The 18,674-nt window shown below is 40.3% G+C and overlaps 1 protein-coding gene across 3 annotated transcripts; it reads right to left on the bottom strand.

Annotated features, from left to right (window-relative positions):
* Positions 1-217: 217 nt before the first annotated feature.
* SLC45A2 (solute carrier family 45 member 2) lies at positions 218-15,177 on the bottom strand. 3 transcript variants are annotated; one of them, XM_061354722.1, is made up of 7 exons: positions 14,278-15,146; positions 13,005-13,181; positions 10,120-10,205; positions 5,971-6,114; positions 4,414-4,537; positions 3,279-3,484; positions 218-1,617 (listed from the first exon to the last, which is right to left on the bottom strand). In XM_061354722.1, the coding sequence occupies exons 1-7, from the start codon at positions 14,765-14,767 to the stop codon at positions 1,393-1,395; spliced, it is 1,452 nt and encodes a 483-aa protein (XP_061210706.1). In that variant the 5' UTR covers positions 14,768-15,146; the 3' UTR covers positions 218-1,392. The 3 variants fall into 3 exon arrangements, with proteins under 3 accessions (XP_061210706.1, XP_061210704.1, XP_061210705.1); XM_061354720.1 differs by having other exon boundaries at positions 9,880-10,205; positions 14,278-15,144; XM_061354721.1 differs by having other exon boundaries at positions 1,409-1,617; positions 4,414-4,478; positions 9,880-10,205; positions 14,278-15,177.
* Between the last annotated feature and the right edge of the window lie 3,497 nt (positions 15,178-18,674).

Below are 18,674 nucleotides of genomic sequence, written 5' to 3'. Positions count from 1 at the left end.
ATGCTCAGATCTGACCATTTATTTGTGGTGTTGTCAGGGCTTCTAAGAGCCGATCAGCTCAACAGTGCATTTGACTGAACAGTGTTGATTATACATGTGCAACATTTGAAAAACCCAAACAAACATCATACCTGGCAACAGTCTTTCTGCATCACCATTCATTAACAATATTGCATTAGCAGATGGCTTCATGTGGCTTAGCATATAATATAGCAAATGAATACAACAGCATATCACCTTCACGAACACAGAGCTTTCAAACCTCTGGCAAAACTATAAAACTAAGAATGAAGCTTCATATGCAATTAAATACAAATAACTGGACTTAAGTATCTACTGTACAGTAATGTCTGATAATGCTTTGCAGAACTGAATTTATTTACAATATTCTGTAAAGAGCAAATGTCATTTCACTCAAAGCTAGATGTGTGATGGAAAATAGAAAAGAGGGGCTACTTTAAAGCAAATACTGTCATATCCAATGTCAAGATTTATGTGGCTTACAACCATTCATAAAATTCTTATTTTGGCCAAGTTTATTTTTTCAATTACAGTATCAAAGTCAAGAGGCCAGCTTTTTGAGAAGGAAGAAATAGCACCTGTTTCCCATAGATGGATTGTTTAGGTGCCTACACGTGGATTTGCAGACCAGCCTTGAGCAGACATTCGTGACAAGCTCCATCAGTACTTTTATTTCATTTATGTAGAAGCAGCAGGATCCAGCATAAAATAATTACTTTACAGTTATGCTTTTAAACAACTGGCTTCAATCTTTTTATATTCCAGTCATCTTGAACACTCAAACCTGCTTCTGACAGTAGCTGGGAATTAACTGATCTTTACTACTAACATTACTACTAATCATAATGCAATTGCATCCTACATGGCCTCTGTTTGATCCTCCTGCAGCTTTTGACTACCAGAAGGAATATCCCCAAACTTAAGATACTTGAAAAACAAGATAAATAAAACTTTCTTCCTAGCTGCCCATTTCTACTCCTTTTTAAGTTTATGACATACTTTCTTTATTAATTTCCACAAATTTGTAATGAGGAGTTGTCCCGAACCCAGGACAGGAGTTTTGTGATGACTCCTCATATAGGACATTGAGTTACCATGGGCACACAGTGTCATGTGTAATAGTATGTTCATACACTGAGGTCAGCAGGAATGAAGTAACAAAGCAGTCAAGATAGGTAAGATTTAAATCTGAGGCAATAAACAACCAATTTTATCCAGTCTCCTTTTAGTAAAGCTCTGGAATTGCAGTCGCTCCAAGGAGGTAAGTGAGGAGGATGTGCAGCAGTATCAGCACAGCAACAGCACCAATGCTACTGGCCCAGAAAGAAAACGCTGCCCTGGGGAGCTTCCTTCCAATCACTTCATGCGGTCCTACTCCACATAGTGTACACAAAAAGCAACAAAGCAGCAGCCGATCAGTGCCACTGTAGATGCCGAAATCACAGTGACCGTGCTGCCAGCGACACTGACCAAGAGCCCCAGGCACACACCAAGGATGATCTGCGCCAGCTGGACCATGGAGGTGAGAGCAGCACAGTCAATGCCCTTCCCTCGCCCATGCTGTCCAGCTTGTTCCCCGTCCTGCAGCTTCAGGCTCTGCAAATAAGCACAAAACAAAACCCAGAGAAATGAGATGGTGCCGACAACTTGCAGCTCTCAGCGAATGCACAGTCACAACCCTGAGGTGCAGCAAGACAAGTCAATAGCTGTCTGTTTTCCTTCTGTTTTTAATACTTGTCCCACCGAGGATACGGAATTCAGAGATAGTACAGGTGCTAATGAGTTTTCCAAGCTCTCCCCAGATTTTCCCATTTCTCCCATCTGCAATTTTCCCTCTATCCCTTCTCTCAAGGAATTAAAATTTGCAATTTTCTTCAAGTTCAAGTCTACTTGAGCTCTGGAAAACTGACATTTCACAGTACAGGACACCCTATCGTGTACAATTTAGCTCCAGCTCTCATGGTTGTAGCAGAGCTTGAAAGCAATGCTAAGATGAGTCATACCATGTCCCAGGCACATACAATGCATGATTCATTGTAACGGGGTACTGTGCTCTGAAGTTACAGCCCAAAGCACATAAAGAAGTTTAGTAGTAAAATTTAAATGTAATCTTTTTGCTGGGGGGATATTAATCTGAACATTAATATCCAGACTAGGACTCTTCTACACCATCAAAGACCATTATTAATTACTGATTATATCTGCTATGATATACACAGCAGACCAAAAAGCTTAGTTCATTATGTTTTCTTGTATCCAAACAATCTTGACCATTAAGATGCTTTTTTTGCTTTTCATGACACCTTTTACTTTGCCTTTTAGCTGTTACCACATAAAAGCTCGAAAGTACTGAAGACAGTCTCCTCCAAATCCAGTAGACAAAACTGAACTTGGGTACTAGAGAGCAGCAGCATGGAACGGGAGTTGGAATGTCAGCAGCATGTTCTCAAGGACTTGATCTAGCCCTGAGCTGGTCTCAGCTGTTAATATGTTGTTTTTCAACAGTTCAACACTTTCTTTATTAATTTTGTTGAATGTCCCCAGACAGAATGAGAACTTTTCCTAAGTCCTCCCAGCTCTCCTTAACCAGCTTTCTCACTAACTTAAGAGACTTAAGAGAACTTTTCCATTAAAGAGCTTTACAAGATGTGAAGATCCTGCTGTGCCCAGAAACATAATATAAGGAATGCAAGATTTTCCAGACTTTCCTTGGAAACAGTATTTCATGCTGCAGAGGACCAAAAATCAATCCCTGACATTTAGAGAGATAATAAAAACATGGTATATAATTTAATACTGAACTATATAAAACTGTACTTGAATTTCACATCTTTATTAGCTAACAGCTTTTGTAACACTTTACAGTTAACTAAAAATGCTTCCAGGCTTTGCAGTGTAGTTATTAACCTTAGGAACTCAGAAGTCACCTCCTCAACTGATAGAGATGGAAGGAGGGCCACTTGAAGGCAGCACAAGTGAAGCCTTGTTATCGGCTTACTGCCTGAACTCATGCTATTGGCTTTGTTTCAGTTCTGAGGATGCATAATGATCTGTCTCCCTGCAAGACTGTTTAGAGAGTTTGGAGCTGGGGCTTTACTTCTCTCTGTCAGAAACTTTCCATTCATAATATATGTCGTTATAAATAGTTTGAAATTAAAATCAAACGTTACTCACCAGTTCTATTCTGTTTTCTCCCAAAATAGACTAAACAGACCCAGACGCATGTAAACTTATCCTTCCTTAGACATTGAACTCACCTCTTCTTCCCTGTGATACTCTGCAATGAGGTGGAATGGCACTGTATACAGAGTGCTGGACATGATGCCAAAGAGGGAACATAGAGCCAGAGTGGAATAGACATTGGGAAACAATCCAATTAATCCAGTACCCAATCCAAAAAGTAGGTATCCAATAAAATAAAGCCCTTTTAATCCTAGGTGTGGCAGGAGAATTTTCTGTATGTCTGTGAAAAGAAAGTGAAAAGGCTGATAAAACAAAACAGGTCACATTTAATCAGGAAATTCCTTTAGGGGGTTTTATTTTGTAAAATGCAATGAAGGAGATAATCTTACTCATTCTGGAAATTGCCTCAAATTACTGTAGGTATAAACTTGCCAAAGAATATTTGCTCACGCTGGGGATAGTCTTATTCTGACATAGCCAACTCCAGAGAAGTAGTTAACAACCATTCTGGAATAACTGCATGCATTGACAACCTCAGACATTTCCGCTGTTTGATTATAATGTGCACATTTGGCATCAGACTCTGTCTGACCTGAGAAAGATGCTACAGAAATGCCTGTAGTTAGGCTCCAAAGGTAAAAAGCTTTCCCTCAAGCCTCTTTCAAATATGCAGTTCAGCCCTCTCAAAGCTACTCAATTGAGTTCTCGGATCGCAAGTTTAATCCCTCGTAAGAGCTATAGTGAAATCCATCTGTGGAACTGTGCTAGCATGTTTACACATAATTTCGAAGACCAAGGTTCATGCTTCTGGCAAGAACTTCTACTCTGTTCTGAAAGACTTATTTTTTATGAGGAAGGCAGATGGGGAGAGGCCAAAAGGACCTTCAAGAACCTACAGCTACAGCACTACTAGGTGCCAGAGCATCTCAGAATAATGCTCACAGCATCCATTCTATTCTGGCATTTAACTTCCAATTGATTTTCAGTATTCAAGGTCTGAACATGCAGAACAATGCCTTTTCCCAAAGTGACCCCTCATCACAATGTCATGAACCACCATACAAGTGTCTAATAATGCTTCTCAAAGTTTTAATGTGGGAATAAAACAGTTAATTTGACATCACATTATTTTTTTCAAACAATGGCAAACAGCACACAGTTAAAAATTATTTCAAAACACAGTGTTGGAGTGCATTGCCAGGTACTTACAAGAATAGGCTGATGAAGAAATTGCATTGATGCACAGCCCCCAACATCCCATCTCTACTCCTTTTCTGTAGGAAAGGTAAAGCGTGGAGTTATGAGGAGCGTAAGGACTACCGTGGTATACAACCTGAAAGAGACCACAAAGATCACAGAAGGCAAGGATGAATGCATGCATATAATACCTTCTTCTTAAGGGAACAGGGTGGCCAACACAGGGCCTCATCCCTGTTAGGTGGGATAGTTAGCACCCAAGAAATCAATTAAGCAATGCCTTAACCATCCCTTCACAGATCTGCTGGTTTCACACTGATTTCTCCCAGATTGCCACATTCCAGGCTTCTCTTTGTTTCTTATTCTTTGCCTTTTCCTGGACTGTCTATTCTACACTGATTTGTTTGCACTTTTTCTTTGGCTTCATTTCTTTGGTTCATTTCTTTAGTTGCACTTCCCACTCTTCTCTCTCCAGCTGTGCCTTCTTGCCTGTCCTGGATTCAGCTGTAACAGTTATTTTTCTCCTTCTTAGTAGCTGGTGCAGTGCTCTGTTTCAGCTTTAGTCTCGAACAATGCTGGTAACATACTAATGTTTTAGTTGTTGCTAGGTATCACAACATTGCCTTATCCTGTCCCTCACTGATCTACAGTTGGGCTTTTTGTTTTCTCTTTTAGGCTTACCCTAACACACTCATTTTTCTACACAGTAATTGTCTCATTCAGTTCCTTATCTAGGCTAGCAAAACTTTTTCTTTCACTTGTTCATATGCACTGCAGGAAAACACAAAACAAAACAAAAACCAACAAGCCTTCCTCTTGTCAACAGAGACAAGAAAAAGGCAATGAAATGGGAATACTGCGTGTAAAGCGGCAATGAGATCTGTGCCAGGAACATATTTGTGCCCTGCAAGAAAGAAGGCAGACAGGATCATATAGGCTAGAATCACAGGCAGGGACATACAGTCTTACTGCCTGGGAATGATGCAGAAAAGGGACCACTGGGTATCATGAAGGCAAATAATTGCTGGCAGAGGGGGCTCACGGAAAGGTTTAAGGAGATGTGCCAGGGACAGCCAAATTGAAGGAGACAAGAGGTTTCAGCTACAAAGCAGCAGCTGACTGTGTACAAGGAGCTATAATCAGAGCCTGAGGCTGCGGAGGCTGCAGTGCAAGTACACACATTGTGCCCACAGTGCCCACAGCAGGGCAAGGCGGGCTACACGAGAGCAACACCAGCAGTACTTTAGTTAGGAAACCTGCCCACCCCAGAACAGCTCCAGAGCCAAAGCAGAGAATGGATGTGTTTGGAACAGCTCGTTTGGAACAGTTAAATAAACACAAATAGCTTTACAAATGCCAGAAGGTCTTCCTCAAAGATCCAACAGACTGGTTCAGAATGGGGCGTCTGAGATCAATTAGCTGTTTCACAAAACTCCTGTTGACCCACCCAGATGCAACTGGATCTGCCACCAATGCCACTTCCCCAGGATTATAGTACTGTCTCATTTCTTCCTGGTGGAGGAGAAGATGCTAAGAAGAATGAAAAGTGAGAGAATTTTACACTTTTACCTGTCCCATGAAATCCGTGAAGAAGAGCATGTTGGACAGGAAAGCCATCCATCCAAAGAGGTGGCTCACACACAGACACCGATAGTGGGATGGCATGTTTAAAAGTGTCTTCAAGAGTGATTTAAGGGTCATCCGCCTTTGATCCTGAAAGCAAGTATTTAACAATAATACTGTATTATTGCCCTGAAGGCTAATAAAATAGCTGACAGCAAATGGAGACGACCTTGACATGTTTTCATTGGTAAACTTCCTATGATTTTTATTCTCTGCTAGGAACGGTTGCTTGGGTGCTGAAAGTCCTTCAATATAAATTTGATTTGTAGAGCCCTTGCCTAGTAAAGCCATCTGAACAATTCACAAAGACTCTGAGAGAGCTGAGGTATATCAGCAAAGATGTAACATTTCTTGCTGTAGGATACTGAGTGGGATTATTATTTACCTGTAGAAACAAGTGAAAATTTTCTGCCAAAATAAATCAATGGAGTTTAAAAAAACAAAAAACAACAACCCCCCCCCCAAAACCCCAAAACAAACAAAAAAACCAGAACAAACCAAAACCAACCAACCAAAATGAAACCAGAAACAAAAATATAGAGACCATCAACTTTACATCGAAAATTTAAAGATGCCACAGAAAAAATGAAACTCAAAATAATTCCTGAGAATTAAAAAGTATGAGTCATGGAATACACCATTTCTGAGACCTCGTTCTCATTCCATTGCCCGGAAAACTTCACTATTCTGACATATGATGAGATTTCCACTATGCACTGTCCTCCCCTCCATGAAGCAGGGAGAGGCTATGATACATCATCACAGGAGATGCAGCACCAATCAAAATCGTAGCTCCCAGAGAACGTGAGCTCCAGCACCTGAAGACCTCATCCCACAGCAGAAATAAGTAATTCCAAAACCAAAACATAACGAATTCCACTGATGGGGAAAACCAAAGTATCTCATCACTTTTAACGCCCAACCTTATCTCCCTACTCCTTGTCTGAGTCCTGTGCCCAAAGCCCTCTCTCTGCATCTTTTCCAGTCACATTCACTACATCACTTGTATTACTTCAATTTTTTTTAGTACTGTAGTTGTGCTTGATGTCAGGCATTTGTGACATACAATTCTTACTGCTGTAAAGCTCCTCATGGCTCTTTTGCTTTCAGAGAAAAGAAAAGATATTATCTGTGCATGATGGAACACTTCCAATTTCCTTTAGTGATGTTTGGAGGCAAAAGTGTTGGGGGAAAAATGGTAAGGGGAAATGTGAAAGAATTGTAAAAGTTACGTTCCTTACTGTTAAGATGAATTTTGTCTTCAATTTGCTGTAAGATAATAGCTTTTTTTTTTCATTTTTTCCATCAACGTTCTACTTTTTACAATTCTACTCTCCTTTGAACGAGGTTATGCTGCGAGCTACTCTATGAATAATCAGCACATACAAAGTTGGAAATTACTTGCTCCAGTGGCAGGTTTTTAATCCTCACAGGAATGACAAAACTCAAGTTGCTGACTTTTACCTTGGACTGCATATTGTCCAAATCCCTTGGAATTTCTCTTGGCATCCCTGTCCCTTTTAAAAGGAGTAAGCTTTCTATTCTTCTACATTACCAAAAACCAACAAAAAGAAGAAAAATCTATGTTGACTCACTAATGTTATTTCAAAGTAATTGCTCTCATTTGACTTGGATTATTTAATTCATTCAGCTTTTCCACACAGTTCTGTAAAACAGCCTTTGCAATCAAAGTGTTAAGGACAGGGAACTAGGAAAGGATACTGCTGTAATTACAAACAGTAATTTGACAGCTAGGTGAAATGCTTGCTTTCTACTTAGGTGTTTTAGAGAGTGGAAATGGAATCTGAAAAGTTTAATGCACGTATTCAGTACACAACATCACACAAAGCCCACACTAATTTAAATGGCGTGCTGAAGTTTGGCTCCATTTAAGTACCTTATCCTGCAAAAGCTCACAATGACAACTTATTTGCTCTCCAAAATCACTACAGCTCAAGGCCTAAGGTGGTTCCTAAGGGGTACAGAGGAATCAATCTAACTTGGGTGTTATGGCAGCAGAACCTGAGTAATCTGGCACCATGCTAAAGAATAAAAGTCTAATCACTTTGGATGTCTGTTCATACTGTAACAGGTCAAATCTCATTAATAATCATGCTAATTACAGCTAATAGCTACATTAGCATGTAAAGGCACAGCCCTTAATTTAGAAGATACAGGGCCGTGATGCCTGCAGCAAAAAGAGACACAGAAAAACAGGAAGCCAAACCATTTCTTCAAGGAAGCAATTATAGTAATGAATGGACTCACAAAACATGTACCACAAGAGACAGACCATTAAGCCAGTGAATGTCTAGGATATGAATGTGCCCAGGCACATCAAAGAAACATGAGACAGATAAAAGCACTTTGAGCCTCTCTCAGTCTGCCCAGCTAAGAATACAGAGAGGAGGGCAATGGCACAAGCTTGCCACAGTGGACACCAGAGCTTTACCTCGGGTGCCAGATGTTACTGATTCAGTGGAATTAGTTCTTGCCAAGGTAGAAGCTCCCCCCTTGCTTCCACTGCATCTGCTCTCTTTCCATCATTTACCTTCCTTTCTTTAGAGCCCACATGGGCCAAGCAGTCAATGGCACTCAGCCTCTGACAATTTGGAGGGTGCTTGGAGTGAGCAGTGCTGGTGAAGGATGCTCAAGATAGCCTATGGTGGGGAAACAGTGACAGCATCACAGTGTGCTAGCCATGTTCTCCCCCAGACTGTTGTTTTGCTGTCTGCCCCTCTCTGTCTTTGTCATTCTCACCAGGCAGTGTTCATCTGTTATTTTACCTTTGTTTTGCATCTGGTGATATGTTTTGATTTGAGTTAGGAAAAGCAAGTGTTATTATAATAAAAATGATAAATAGTAATAGGTAATAAATACCTTTCATTTGTAGCTAAAACTTGACTTTAGGTTTCTAACTTACAACCATCTGCACAGTATCAATACATTTTTACCCAATTTATCAAGACCTGACAGGGATAGATATACATGAGGCCAAGAGATCAGAAGTAAAATTAAAACAGCAGAACTGTTTCATCACCTATAGGAGCCAGTGAGGATTCCTAGCACTAAAAGTCATCAACAAAACAGTAAAAATTATCATCTGTTCACAAAACCTTTCTAGAAGTGTGCTCTCCAGGTACTTCTGGGGTAGATTCACCTTTTCCTAGCTGAATTAGGTTGAAGCATCTCTCATAAAAATGCAGCAGAATCAAGGAACAGTGATGATCTGAAAGTATTTGCTATTCTCTTTCACCTAAAAGTTCTGCCAAAGACACATAACTTCAAAATAAAACTAAACCTCTTGAAGTGAGGTAGCATTGCTGTAAAAGTGGCAATTTTAAACACAATACTGACAAATTACTGTCAATAAATCCTCTATGATGTGTTAGGCAGCAGCAAACCCATTTGCTAGACCAAGGAACAAACACTTCACATGTGCAACATATGAAAGGATGTGGACTTCAGTGGGAGCTACAGACTTATACCAAAGATAAATGGTCTTTAGTCTTTGCCCACAATTTGACATTAATTCTATCAGATTTAAAGGTCAAAGTCGATCCTTTTGACAAAATTCATGAGTGGTGCTGAAACGGGGCAGAAACCTGAACCTGGTTCTCCCTCATATCTACCAGTTGTTCAAAGCATCAGGACTAGCCTGCCTTGTACCTCTTGATGGAAATACTTCATAACTTAAAAACCAGTATACAAAAAGAAAGCAGGCTTTATCCTGATTCTGTATCCTATGGAGGGTTATTTTTATGTGTGTGTGAAAAAAGAGTTTATTAATTTTAGTTAGATTAAAGGGTTCCAGGGAAACAATGACATGGCTTACAAAACCACCTCTGCACTTACCCCCATATCTGATGCAACAGCACATTTCCCTGGTTTAGCTTCAGCCTTTATTTCAGTACATGTTGATTTTAAGTAACCATTCTTGATTTCTTCCTCTATGAAGCTGTATTTATAGGATTCAGTCACATCCAACAAGAACTTTGACTCCTCATTTTCATATCTGAGTGGAACTTCTGGAATACTGCGCAGATGTACAGCAAGGCAGATTAGCAAAACCAAGGCTGCGAAGAAGAAAATCACCTGGAATTCCGATGTCAAGGAATATCCCAGCATAATCTGCCCCCAGTCCACAGCACCCGTCAGGTAACCCAGGGCTCCTCCCAAACCTGCAAGGGTGGGGAAAAAGGAGAAAAAAGGTCCACTGGAGTTGATAAAAGAAACAAATAGTACAGAGTACTCTCAACATGTGACCTCCTCTAGAGCTGGATGCATAATCACTCTTCAGATATTAATCACAAGAAATAGGAATACTGAGCTAACCACATATATTATGTGATTATCAAACATCTCTTGAGAAACCTCCTCAGCTCTGGAGCATAGAACTCTCAAAAACATGCGTTAAGAAACAGCAACATGGACTTCCATCTCTTTTCTTGACTCTTCAAACTTTCTTTCTTTGAAACAGTGAGTTTATGAAATTTATGCTAAAAGAGTTCATGAAAAACCCAAACATTTTAAAATTATATCAAGAGTATAGTTCAGACTTCGTAAAATGTTTTTTTTATAGAGGTGAATCTAAACAGAAATAGTCTCCCCATGTGAGTATTTCTTACAGGAAATAAAACTAAAAGCATTGTTTTGTAGTTATCAAAATCCAAGTACCTCACCATGTAGAAAACAAAACTAATAAAATACAAGTGTGTAATTCCGTTTAATGATTTTCTCAGAAAAGTTATGATAAAAGGTGAAATGAGAATGCTGCCTTGTGTCTTGAGGCTAATAAAACCAGCGCTCAGTCTGGTTGTTTTTACTATTTCTTTATTTTGTTCTTTTTGTGCTCACACAGTTTCAGAAGCATAAGAAAGCACACACTGTTACACACAGAACAGAGCTCTGGAAGGGAAAGCAGCTCTGTAGTGTCATGACACCCTTTTAACCAGGTGGCTCTGTGGGTCACTGGAGTTAAGCAGGATAGAAGCATTTGAAGGACTTACTGGAAGTGTTTCTATTCTGTTTAGGAGAACTGAAGACAATGCATGGCAGAACCATTCTAACAAAAAGCAACAGGACCTACATTTGCTTCACCTACAAAACCTGGGATTTTGATTTAATTCTGGGCTTTCTGTACTTTTTTCCCTCTTGGGTGTAATTATGGCCCTTCTTCATTGTGTTCTGCGTTTTACAGGGGACTGTATCCTTGCTTGCTCTCACGAAGAACTATTAAGCTGTCAATAACTTTTTGAAGGAAACCTACACCAAATGTTTTCACAGAGCTAATGTTTGATGTTTGAGGCTGTCTTTGCATGCTGTTTTCACAAAAAGTAACGATGACATTGGAATGCAGTCTGAGTGCTGCGTGTTGGATATGTGGGCTCTTCCTTCCACGTCTCAGTGGTCCTGAGTTTCATAACTGCAAAGCTACAGAGTTTCATGTTCAAACTTTCAACTGAAGGCAAATTGGAGATCAAGATCTTTAAAATGTGTAGTACAAAAAGACAAGACTAAATCAGGAAAACAAAATAATAGCCAAAATGAAAGCTAGAAAAGAAATGGGAAGATTGCTGTCTGTGTCTAGTAGGGGTAGAACAAGGAATGATAAATGTAAATTGTAGGGAATGGTTATTAAGATTAGATTTTAGAGGAAACTGTTTAACAACAGGCCAGTGAAGTGCTGGAACCAACTGCTTTGGAAGGGCTGCAGAACCCCTGTTGACAGAAGACTTCAAGAACGTGGTAGGTGATTACCCATAAGGTAAAGGGCACAGGTGCTGGACCAAATAATGCAATCTGTTCCAGTCTTTTTTGATGTTATTTGTCCCACATCCCTTTTCACAGCTCATTATACAAATGAATCACCTAAATCTGGGGCTGCAAATGTGGAAATCAAGCCTTATTCCGATCATCCAAGTAAAAATTGCAACCAGAGTTCTGCTGACGGGAAGAATGTACATACAGAATGCCTCCCCTCTCTGTCCAAACAAGTGATTGTTAAAAATCTGATCTGTCAGTTTCCACTGCATAATACTGATTTAATTCCATGTGGCTTTAAGGTTCCATTATAATCTGTGTTCCTGGACACACCTATTTTAAATGCCCAATGTCAATAGCTACTACACCTCCCTCCTCAGCTACAGTAACTGTCACTGAATCTACATGACTCTGCTCTTGGTTTGCCTCAATAGACAAAAATCTGCACCAACACAGATTGCATGACTTCTCATCTAGTCTGCTTTTTGTCTACTCCTTTTACAGTGACTGCTTTCAAGACATGGCTGAAAGTGCCTTCTGATTCACATTACAGGTACACAGCCTTACATGTCTTCCCTGCGCATCTTCTCAACACAGACGTAGTGCAGGAGGTTTCCCTCTGGAACTCAGCAACATTTCAAACACGTATAAAGGCAAACAAAGCTCTCACTTCATACACAAACCCCTGCTCTGAGCCAGTTATTTTGTGGAAGCTGTGAAGTTCTGAATTTTACACAGAATTCCTATTTCTATACAGGAAGGCACAAACTGGAGCACTGCTTAAGAATGGAAATCAACTGTTCTGGTTTGCACAGCTCTTGCTCTATGTCACATTCCAAGTAAAAAATGTTATTCTTCAGTGCTCTGGCAAGGAAACAAGTTACATCCCTTTTCACTTCACCAGAAACTTGACAAAAATCAGGAGAAGATGAATAAATGCTAATTCACTTTTTAAAATAACTAATTGCTCTTACTTAAACCATGGTTATGTTGCGGTAAATGTTTATGCCTGCAGCCTTCTGCACCAGAGTTCCTGTAGCAGCAATCATAAGTCCTGTTCTCTGGAGCAGTTAAAACTCAGCAACAAAGGACTCGTGACTGAAGCGCGGGATCAGATGATCAGTTCATTCAGTATTAGAAACACAGGGAGGATAAAATCCATGCAATTACCTTCCCCTCGTTTCAGAAGGAGGGAAGAAAAGAAGGGATCTGAGTACCTGTGAGGAGGGCGTGGTAATGCAGACCTTTCTCTTTATCCTCATGACAGCAGACATCAAATAAATATGCTTTGATGGGGCCATCAATAAAATCAGCTGCAAAATCAAAAAGCACTACTCCCAGCATGGTAATGATTATTGCCCACGTCTGCTGCTTTTGTCTCTCAACGATGAAAGCTACGAAAAGAAAAACACCCTCATTCTGACAGCAACACTACCATGTTCTGCAAAAACACATTTTATCTTTCCTGATACCTCCAAATCTAAACAATGCTTAGCTATGCAAAAGAGATTTTGTGTTGATACCAGAATCCCATCGGAGAAGTAGGATAACTGAGTGCAGTGCTGAGCTGTGCTGGGTTGACTTACTACTTTGAGTCAGCACAAGGTCAGGGTACCCCAAGCTTCACGATCAAGAGCATCACTAGCCTTAATCTACTCCTTTGCATCTCCATAGCATGCTCTGGTAGACTATATACATGCATTATGCAGTCCTTTTTTGCTTTATTCTATTTGTCCCACCCTTCCATCATTGTAGATAATCAAGAATTGGCTGTAACTCTTCAGGCAGATGAATAAAAGTTTATTCAACACCAGTGATTATCAGGAAGAGAGAATAAATGAATTCACAAAAACATACACCTCCCCCCTCTGCCAAGTCGTAGTGACAGCAATAGCTTTCCATCAAGACTTTGAGAACTACGTCACAAGCTGAAATACAGCAGCATCTAGGGATGTCATTCCTGTTCAATTTTGCACATTCCAGGTCCAACATGGTTTCCAAGGAATTGCAAATTTCTGTAATTCACCAGCATAACATAGTTCTGAGTCAAGTCACTGCTCCAGTAATTAAAGATACGTATTTTAAATGGTCACCCATCTAAAATAGGGATTCAAAGTTACTCAGTTTGAATTAGTATTATGTCACACAGACGCTATTTATTGCTTAATTTAACAAAGTAGATTTAAGCTCATAAAAACTTCTCTGGGCCTAAGCAGTGCTCTACTTATACGAACGGATCAGGCCACCACACCAACATGCAACATACTGTAATCACATGCACAAACTACAGAACACTATGTACAGGGTACATAACACACAGTATTGGAATTCAACATATAGTAAGATTTTAGTGTTCCCCAGCTCCTTCAATGCAGCTGAGCAACACTGTATCCAATTTTAACAGGAGAAAAAAGGAACCCCTCTTTTCTTTCTGATTCAAAAGGCTAGGATGAGTTTTGTCTGTCAGCACAGTGTATGCCCCTCACTCACCTGAGATCATCATGTCCCCATTGAGGTACAAAGCCATGCCTAACAGCATTATGACGCCCAGACCCAGAATGTAAGGTCGCCTCCTGCCCCAGCTACAGGTGCAGTGATCACTGGCTGAACCTACCACGGGCTGCAGCATGAAGCCCAGGATAGGGCTGATGAGCCACACCAGGCTGTAGAGGTTCTTGGGCAGCCCTACACTGAGCAGCACCGGCGTGACAAAGGCGGCCTCCACGGCATAGCAGAACTCCCGGCCGAACATCACCATGCTGTGCATGACCAGCCTTCCCACGGCTCGCTTCCTTGGCACTGAGGCTCCAGCCCTCCTCACAGACTGCAGCAGAGCCTCCTCTTCTTTGGTGCTGTCCATGTCGGCCTTGGCCACCTTGAAAGGGGATAGAAACTCTCTTCTGTGGTGATTGCCCTGGCTATGTGCAGCACGCTGGCAAGCCAGTGCTGCCCGCTCTGGCTGACATGGAGGCCAGGTCATATGCCGGGTGGGATCAGCCTGTGCTGGGGGAGGGACTCACATACTTTCATGGCTCTGTGATCACAAGTTATGCAAGGAAGGGGGCGGGGAGATGTGTTAACTTGAGCAGATCTGAGCTCTTGGGCGTCTGCAGAGCTCCCAGCTATCCACAACTAATTACTGTTTAAGCATGAAACACACATATAATGGGAACATACATCACAAGGGAAAGGCGCAGGATTAGCCTGCCACAAAGCTATTCCTCGCTGCTGTTAAGACAGTGATGCCAAGAATACAGAACCCTCATCTCTCCGTTACACAAACATGAACACCAACCAGAGTTCCGCTTTCCTGTGGATTGAACAGGATGGCAAAAAACTAGATGTGTCAGGAAAGGATTTCAATGCACTTCATGTAGATAAGGAAGTGAACCTACCTACTGCCCTGGAGTGTTAGTGACAGATAAAAAGCATAACAGATGTCTGTCAAACAGCAACCAGCTGTTATTTTTGTGTACCTGCTGTGTGCCATCCCTAGTGCAACCAATTATTTCCTTGGTTCCTGAAGAACAAAGATATCAGGATCACTTACTCTCACCTAAAGAAGGCCTTAAATCTGTAGTGACATACCAAGACTGTACCCTTTGGATTAGCCACCTGTGTGAGGCAGCTGATCCAACCTGCACCGGAGTTAAAATGAGTCTTTTTTAATTGACTTCAGCAATTTTGGGGTCAAAAGTTATGTGCACTGGAGATTACATCTGATAAGGTTTATTGCTCTCCAACATGATCAGATGCAGCTGGGACTAAGCAAATCGTCACCTCTTACTGTAAAGGTATGTAATATTCAGTAATTGACATTAGTGTGATAATTAGCTGGAAACTTAAGATGCTTCTGTCGATTCTTTATCTAATTTGTCAGGACCTACTAGGTAAATCTTGCTTTCATGCAAGTGTTCATGCAGTAGAATGTAAAAGGTGTTTTTATAGCAACAACACTGACAATTTCAGCATGGCACATGTAAAATGAGCTAAAGTCTATGTCATCTTTCAAAGTCTTTGCCAGCAACAAACTAATCTTTGGCAAGGTAAACACTTTGACATAATGAACTAAAACCCCAGTACCTCATATTGTAATTGCTGACATGTCAGACTAAAGAAAACTATATTAAGGCCATATAACTAATTATTTTTAAAAGCGTGTTTTCTTTTGCCTAGAAGGAGACTGTTTCAAATGATGGATTAATTTTGAAGGAAATGAAAACCACTGTGGAATAACCACTGTTTACAACCTGTGCAGCTAAGCTGCCTACCATTTCATCCAAAAAGAGAGGAAAGGATTAATACTTGGCTGCTATTTTAAAGTAACAAATTCAATTCTGAAGTGATTTTCTAGGCAAACTGGAATTCCAAATGTAATATAATGAGGAGACTGCATTAAGAAAATGTAGTCAGGCTATTAAATAGAATTACTTTATGGTAATAACTGCAGCAGCACATAAGAAAACAGCATTATTTCAATGACTGTTTTGGCATGATATGGCAAATGAACTAACATGATAAAATAAGAGGAAAAAAGATCCCTTTTTATCAATGAATAAACACCACAACCACTTGTTTAGGAAGAATATAACTCGATTTTATGAAAAGTAGTGCCTTCATGTAATTACAACATATATTACAATGCAACAGTGTAACTAAGAATTAAAAGAAACAAATGTTTCACAGGAGACAGTATTTAATGGAGAATTTGGAGGATTTTCAGCTGCTTATTAAGCCAGCTGTGTAGATCTTCAGAACACAATCCTGGTGTCATCCTAGACTCCACAGCACCCAGGTACACGTGCACACAGCTCCCACTATTTTCAATTAAATTCAGAACTTCAATAACCTTTAAATTATTTCAAAGCAGTATCACAGAAACATTTTCGTTATGTAATTCAATTTTTAATGCATAAAACCTGTATCAACCTGAAATTTGTCTGATCTACATAGTCAGTGATTACAAATTAGATTTTGGTTTCCTGAACTCTATTACTTTATCAGAATAAAGTTTAGCAATCTCTTGCTTAGTGAACCCATATTCCAGAAGTACCTCTTCCGTGTGTTCTCCTATAAAAGGATCTCTTTTACACGATGGAACAGCAGGCGTCCTTGATAGAAGAGGAGCAGGTCTGGGACTTATCTCTTCCTGATCGTTCCTGATAAAAGACCTTCTTTGTTTGTTATGCTGATGTGAGGCAGCATCATCAAAGGATAAAACAGGAGTCACACAGGCATCAGTACCATCAAATATATTGCACCACTCAGCTTGTGTCTTCTGTGCAAATATGGATGCAAACTTTTTCTTCATTTTGGGCCAGTCGGAGAAACTCAACTGACTGGGAAGTTCATCCGAATCTAGCCCCAGACCTGAAAGGAGGAAAGCAAAGTTTAACTGTAACATAGCTCAAATAAATCACCAACTGCTACTCACAGCTAGGTATGTTTCTCAAGAAGCTAGTATTTCATAAGCAGTCCAACACAGCAGAGCATATTAGCTAAGAGTCATTTCAAACTTTATTACAGTACCTATGAGGGGGAGGGAGCAGAAGAATAAAACGTTCTATTACTTGCAATTAGACTAAACCGCATCAGCTACAGCCTTTTAACTGAGTGCATATAATAAACACTCATTTGTACAAACACTGCGTAAGAGTATCAGCTGCCTAGAAATAACATTTTGTCCTGAGAACATTTTCTACAATAGGTATTGTATTGTCTAGCTGGCAGTAGCAACACAAAAGTTTGAATGCATCTTGGTTTACAGCAATATGCTTCTATCTCATAAAAGCCAGTACATCAGCCAGAGCTGGACATTCAGCAGGCTACTGTGTTTGAAGTCCAATACAGCTGGGTTATTTCCATGACAGAGATGAGAAGATGGTGAGGATGGATACACTAAGGCTCAATGTGCACAAGGTAGCTCAGCTGCAGATGCCTGCAGGTTAACTGACTGCTTCTTGACTCCCTCAGTCCAAATGGACTACAGCAGTGTTTGCTGCTCCCCTCTCTTTAGCACACTTTCCAGGCTCCAACTCGCTACTGCTGCTCTTCCAGAAAATAAAACCCATAGTCCCTGCACTCACCAAGTGCTTAAGAACTCTGCTTCCCAGAAGATCAGCTGCATGGACTAAGTATGCAGTATGCACATCCCTTCTAAGACACGGGAGCAGAAGATGGACACATAGGCTTTGTACTGAAAAGTCCCTAACTAGAAATGTCTTAGGTCCTTGAAATTAAGGGGCATGAACATAGCAGGAAAATTTTAAGAAAAAAAGAGATAAGAAGTTAAACTTAGAATTTAGAAAGGCTGGAGAACAACTATCATCATAATGCTTCACAAACAAGAAAAGGGAGCTGCTTAGAAAACAGCTCTGTGGAAACAGCAAGGAAAATGGGGATTGCTGCAAACACCTGATTTTGAGCATTCTTTCCTGTATCTTTGAATACCTGGTATTAGATTAATGATTTGACTTGCAACTGACAACAGGCTTGGCTACACTGATCTCCTCTAATCTTTAGCTGCAGATAGGCAGAAAGAAATCTGTGTACTTCTATTCCTACAGCTTATTTGTCACTGAGAGTGGTAGACACATAGCTACTGAAACATACAGGTGAGAACAAAGGAAGACAATGACCTTTTTTGTGTTATTTAAATTCTTTGTTTCTGCTCATAATCTCTACTATATGCACCTCCTGGGGCTCATAATTTCCCCCAAGTAATCATAGTATTTAAGAATTACACCGTTGAGCACAAGATATTTACTAGCTTTGAAAACGAGTATGTGTTTTGAAATCTTAACTTTGGTACTGCAAAGGGAAACAGAGAAATTGCCAGTGTCCAGACTCAGGAATAGAGCCTTGCAGTTGTTCATGTTTGGAAGAAA

This window comes from Neopsephotus bourkii, unplaced genomic scaffold (genome assembly GCF_033783945.1).
Source record: "Neopsephotus bourkii isolate Nb327-2 ecotype Australia unplaced genomic scaffold, CSIRO-AGI_Nbou_v1 NB_744, whole genome shotgun sequence".
Classification (NCBI taxonomy): domain Eukaryota; kingdom Metazoa; phylum Chordata; class Aves; order Psittaciformes; family Psittacidae; genus Neopsephotus; species Neopsephotus bourkii.
The sequence above is the reverse complement of the archived record's forward strand: the minus strand, read 5'-3'. Positions and strand labels throughout refer to the sequence as shown.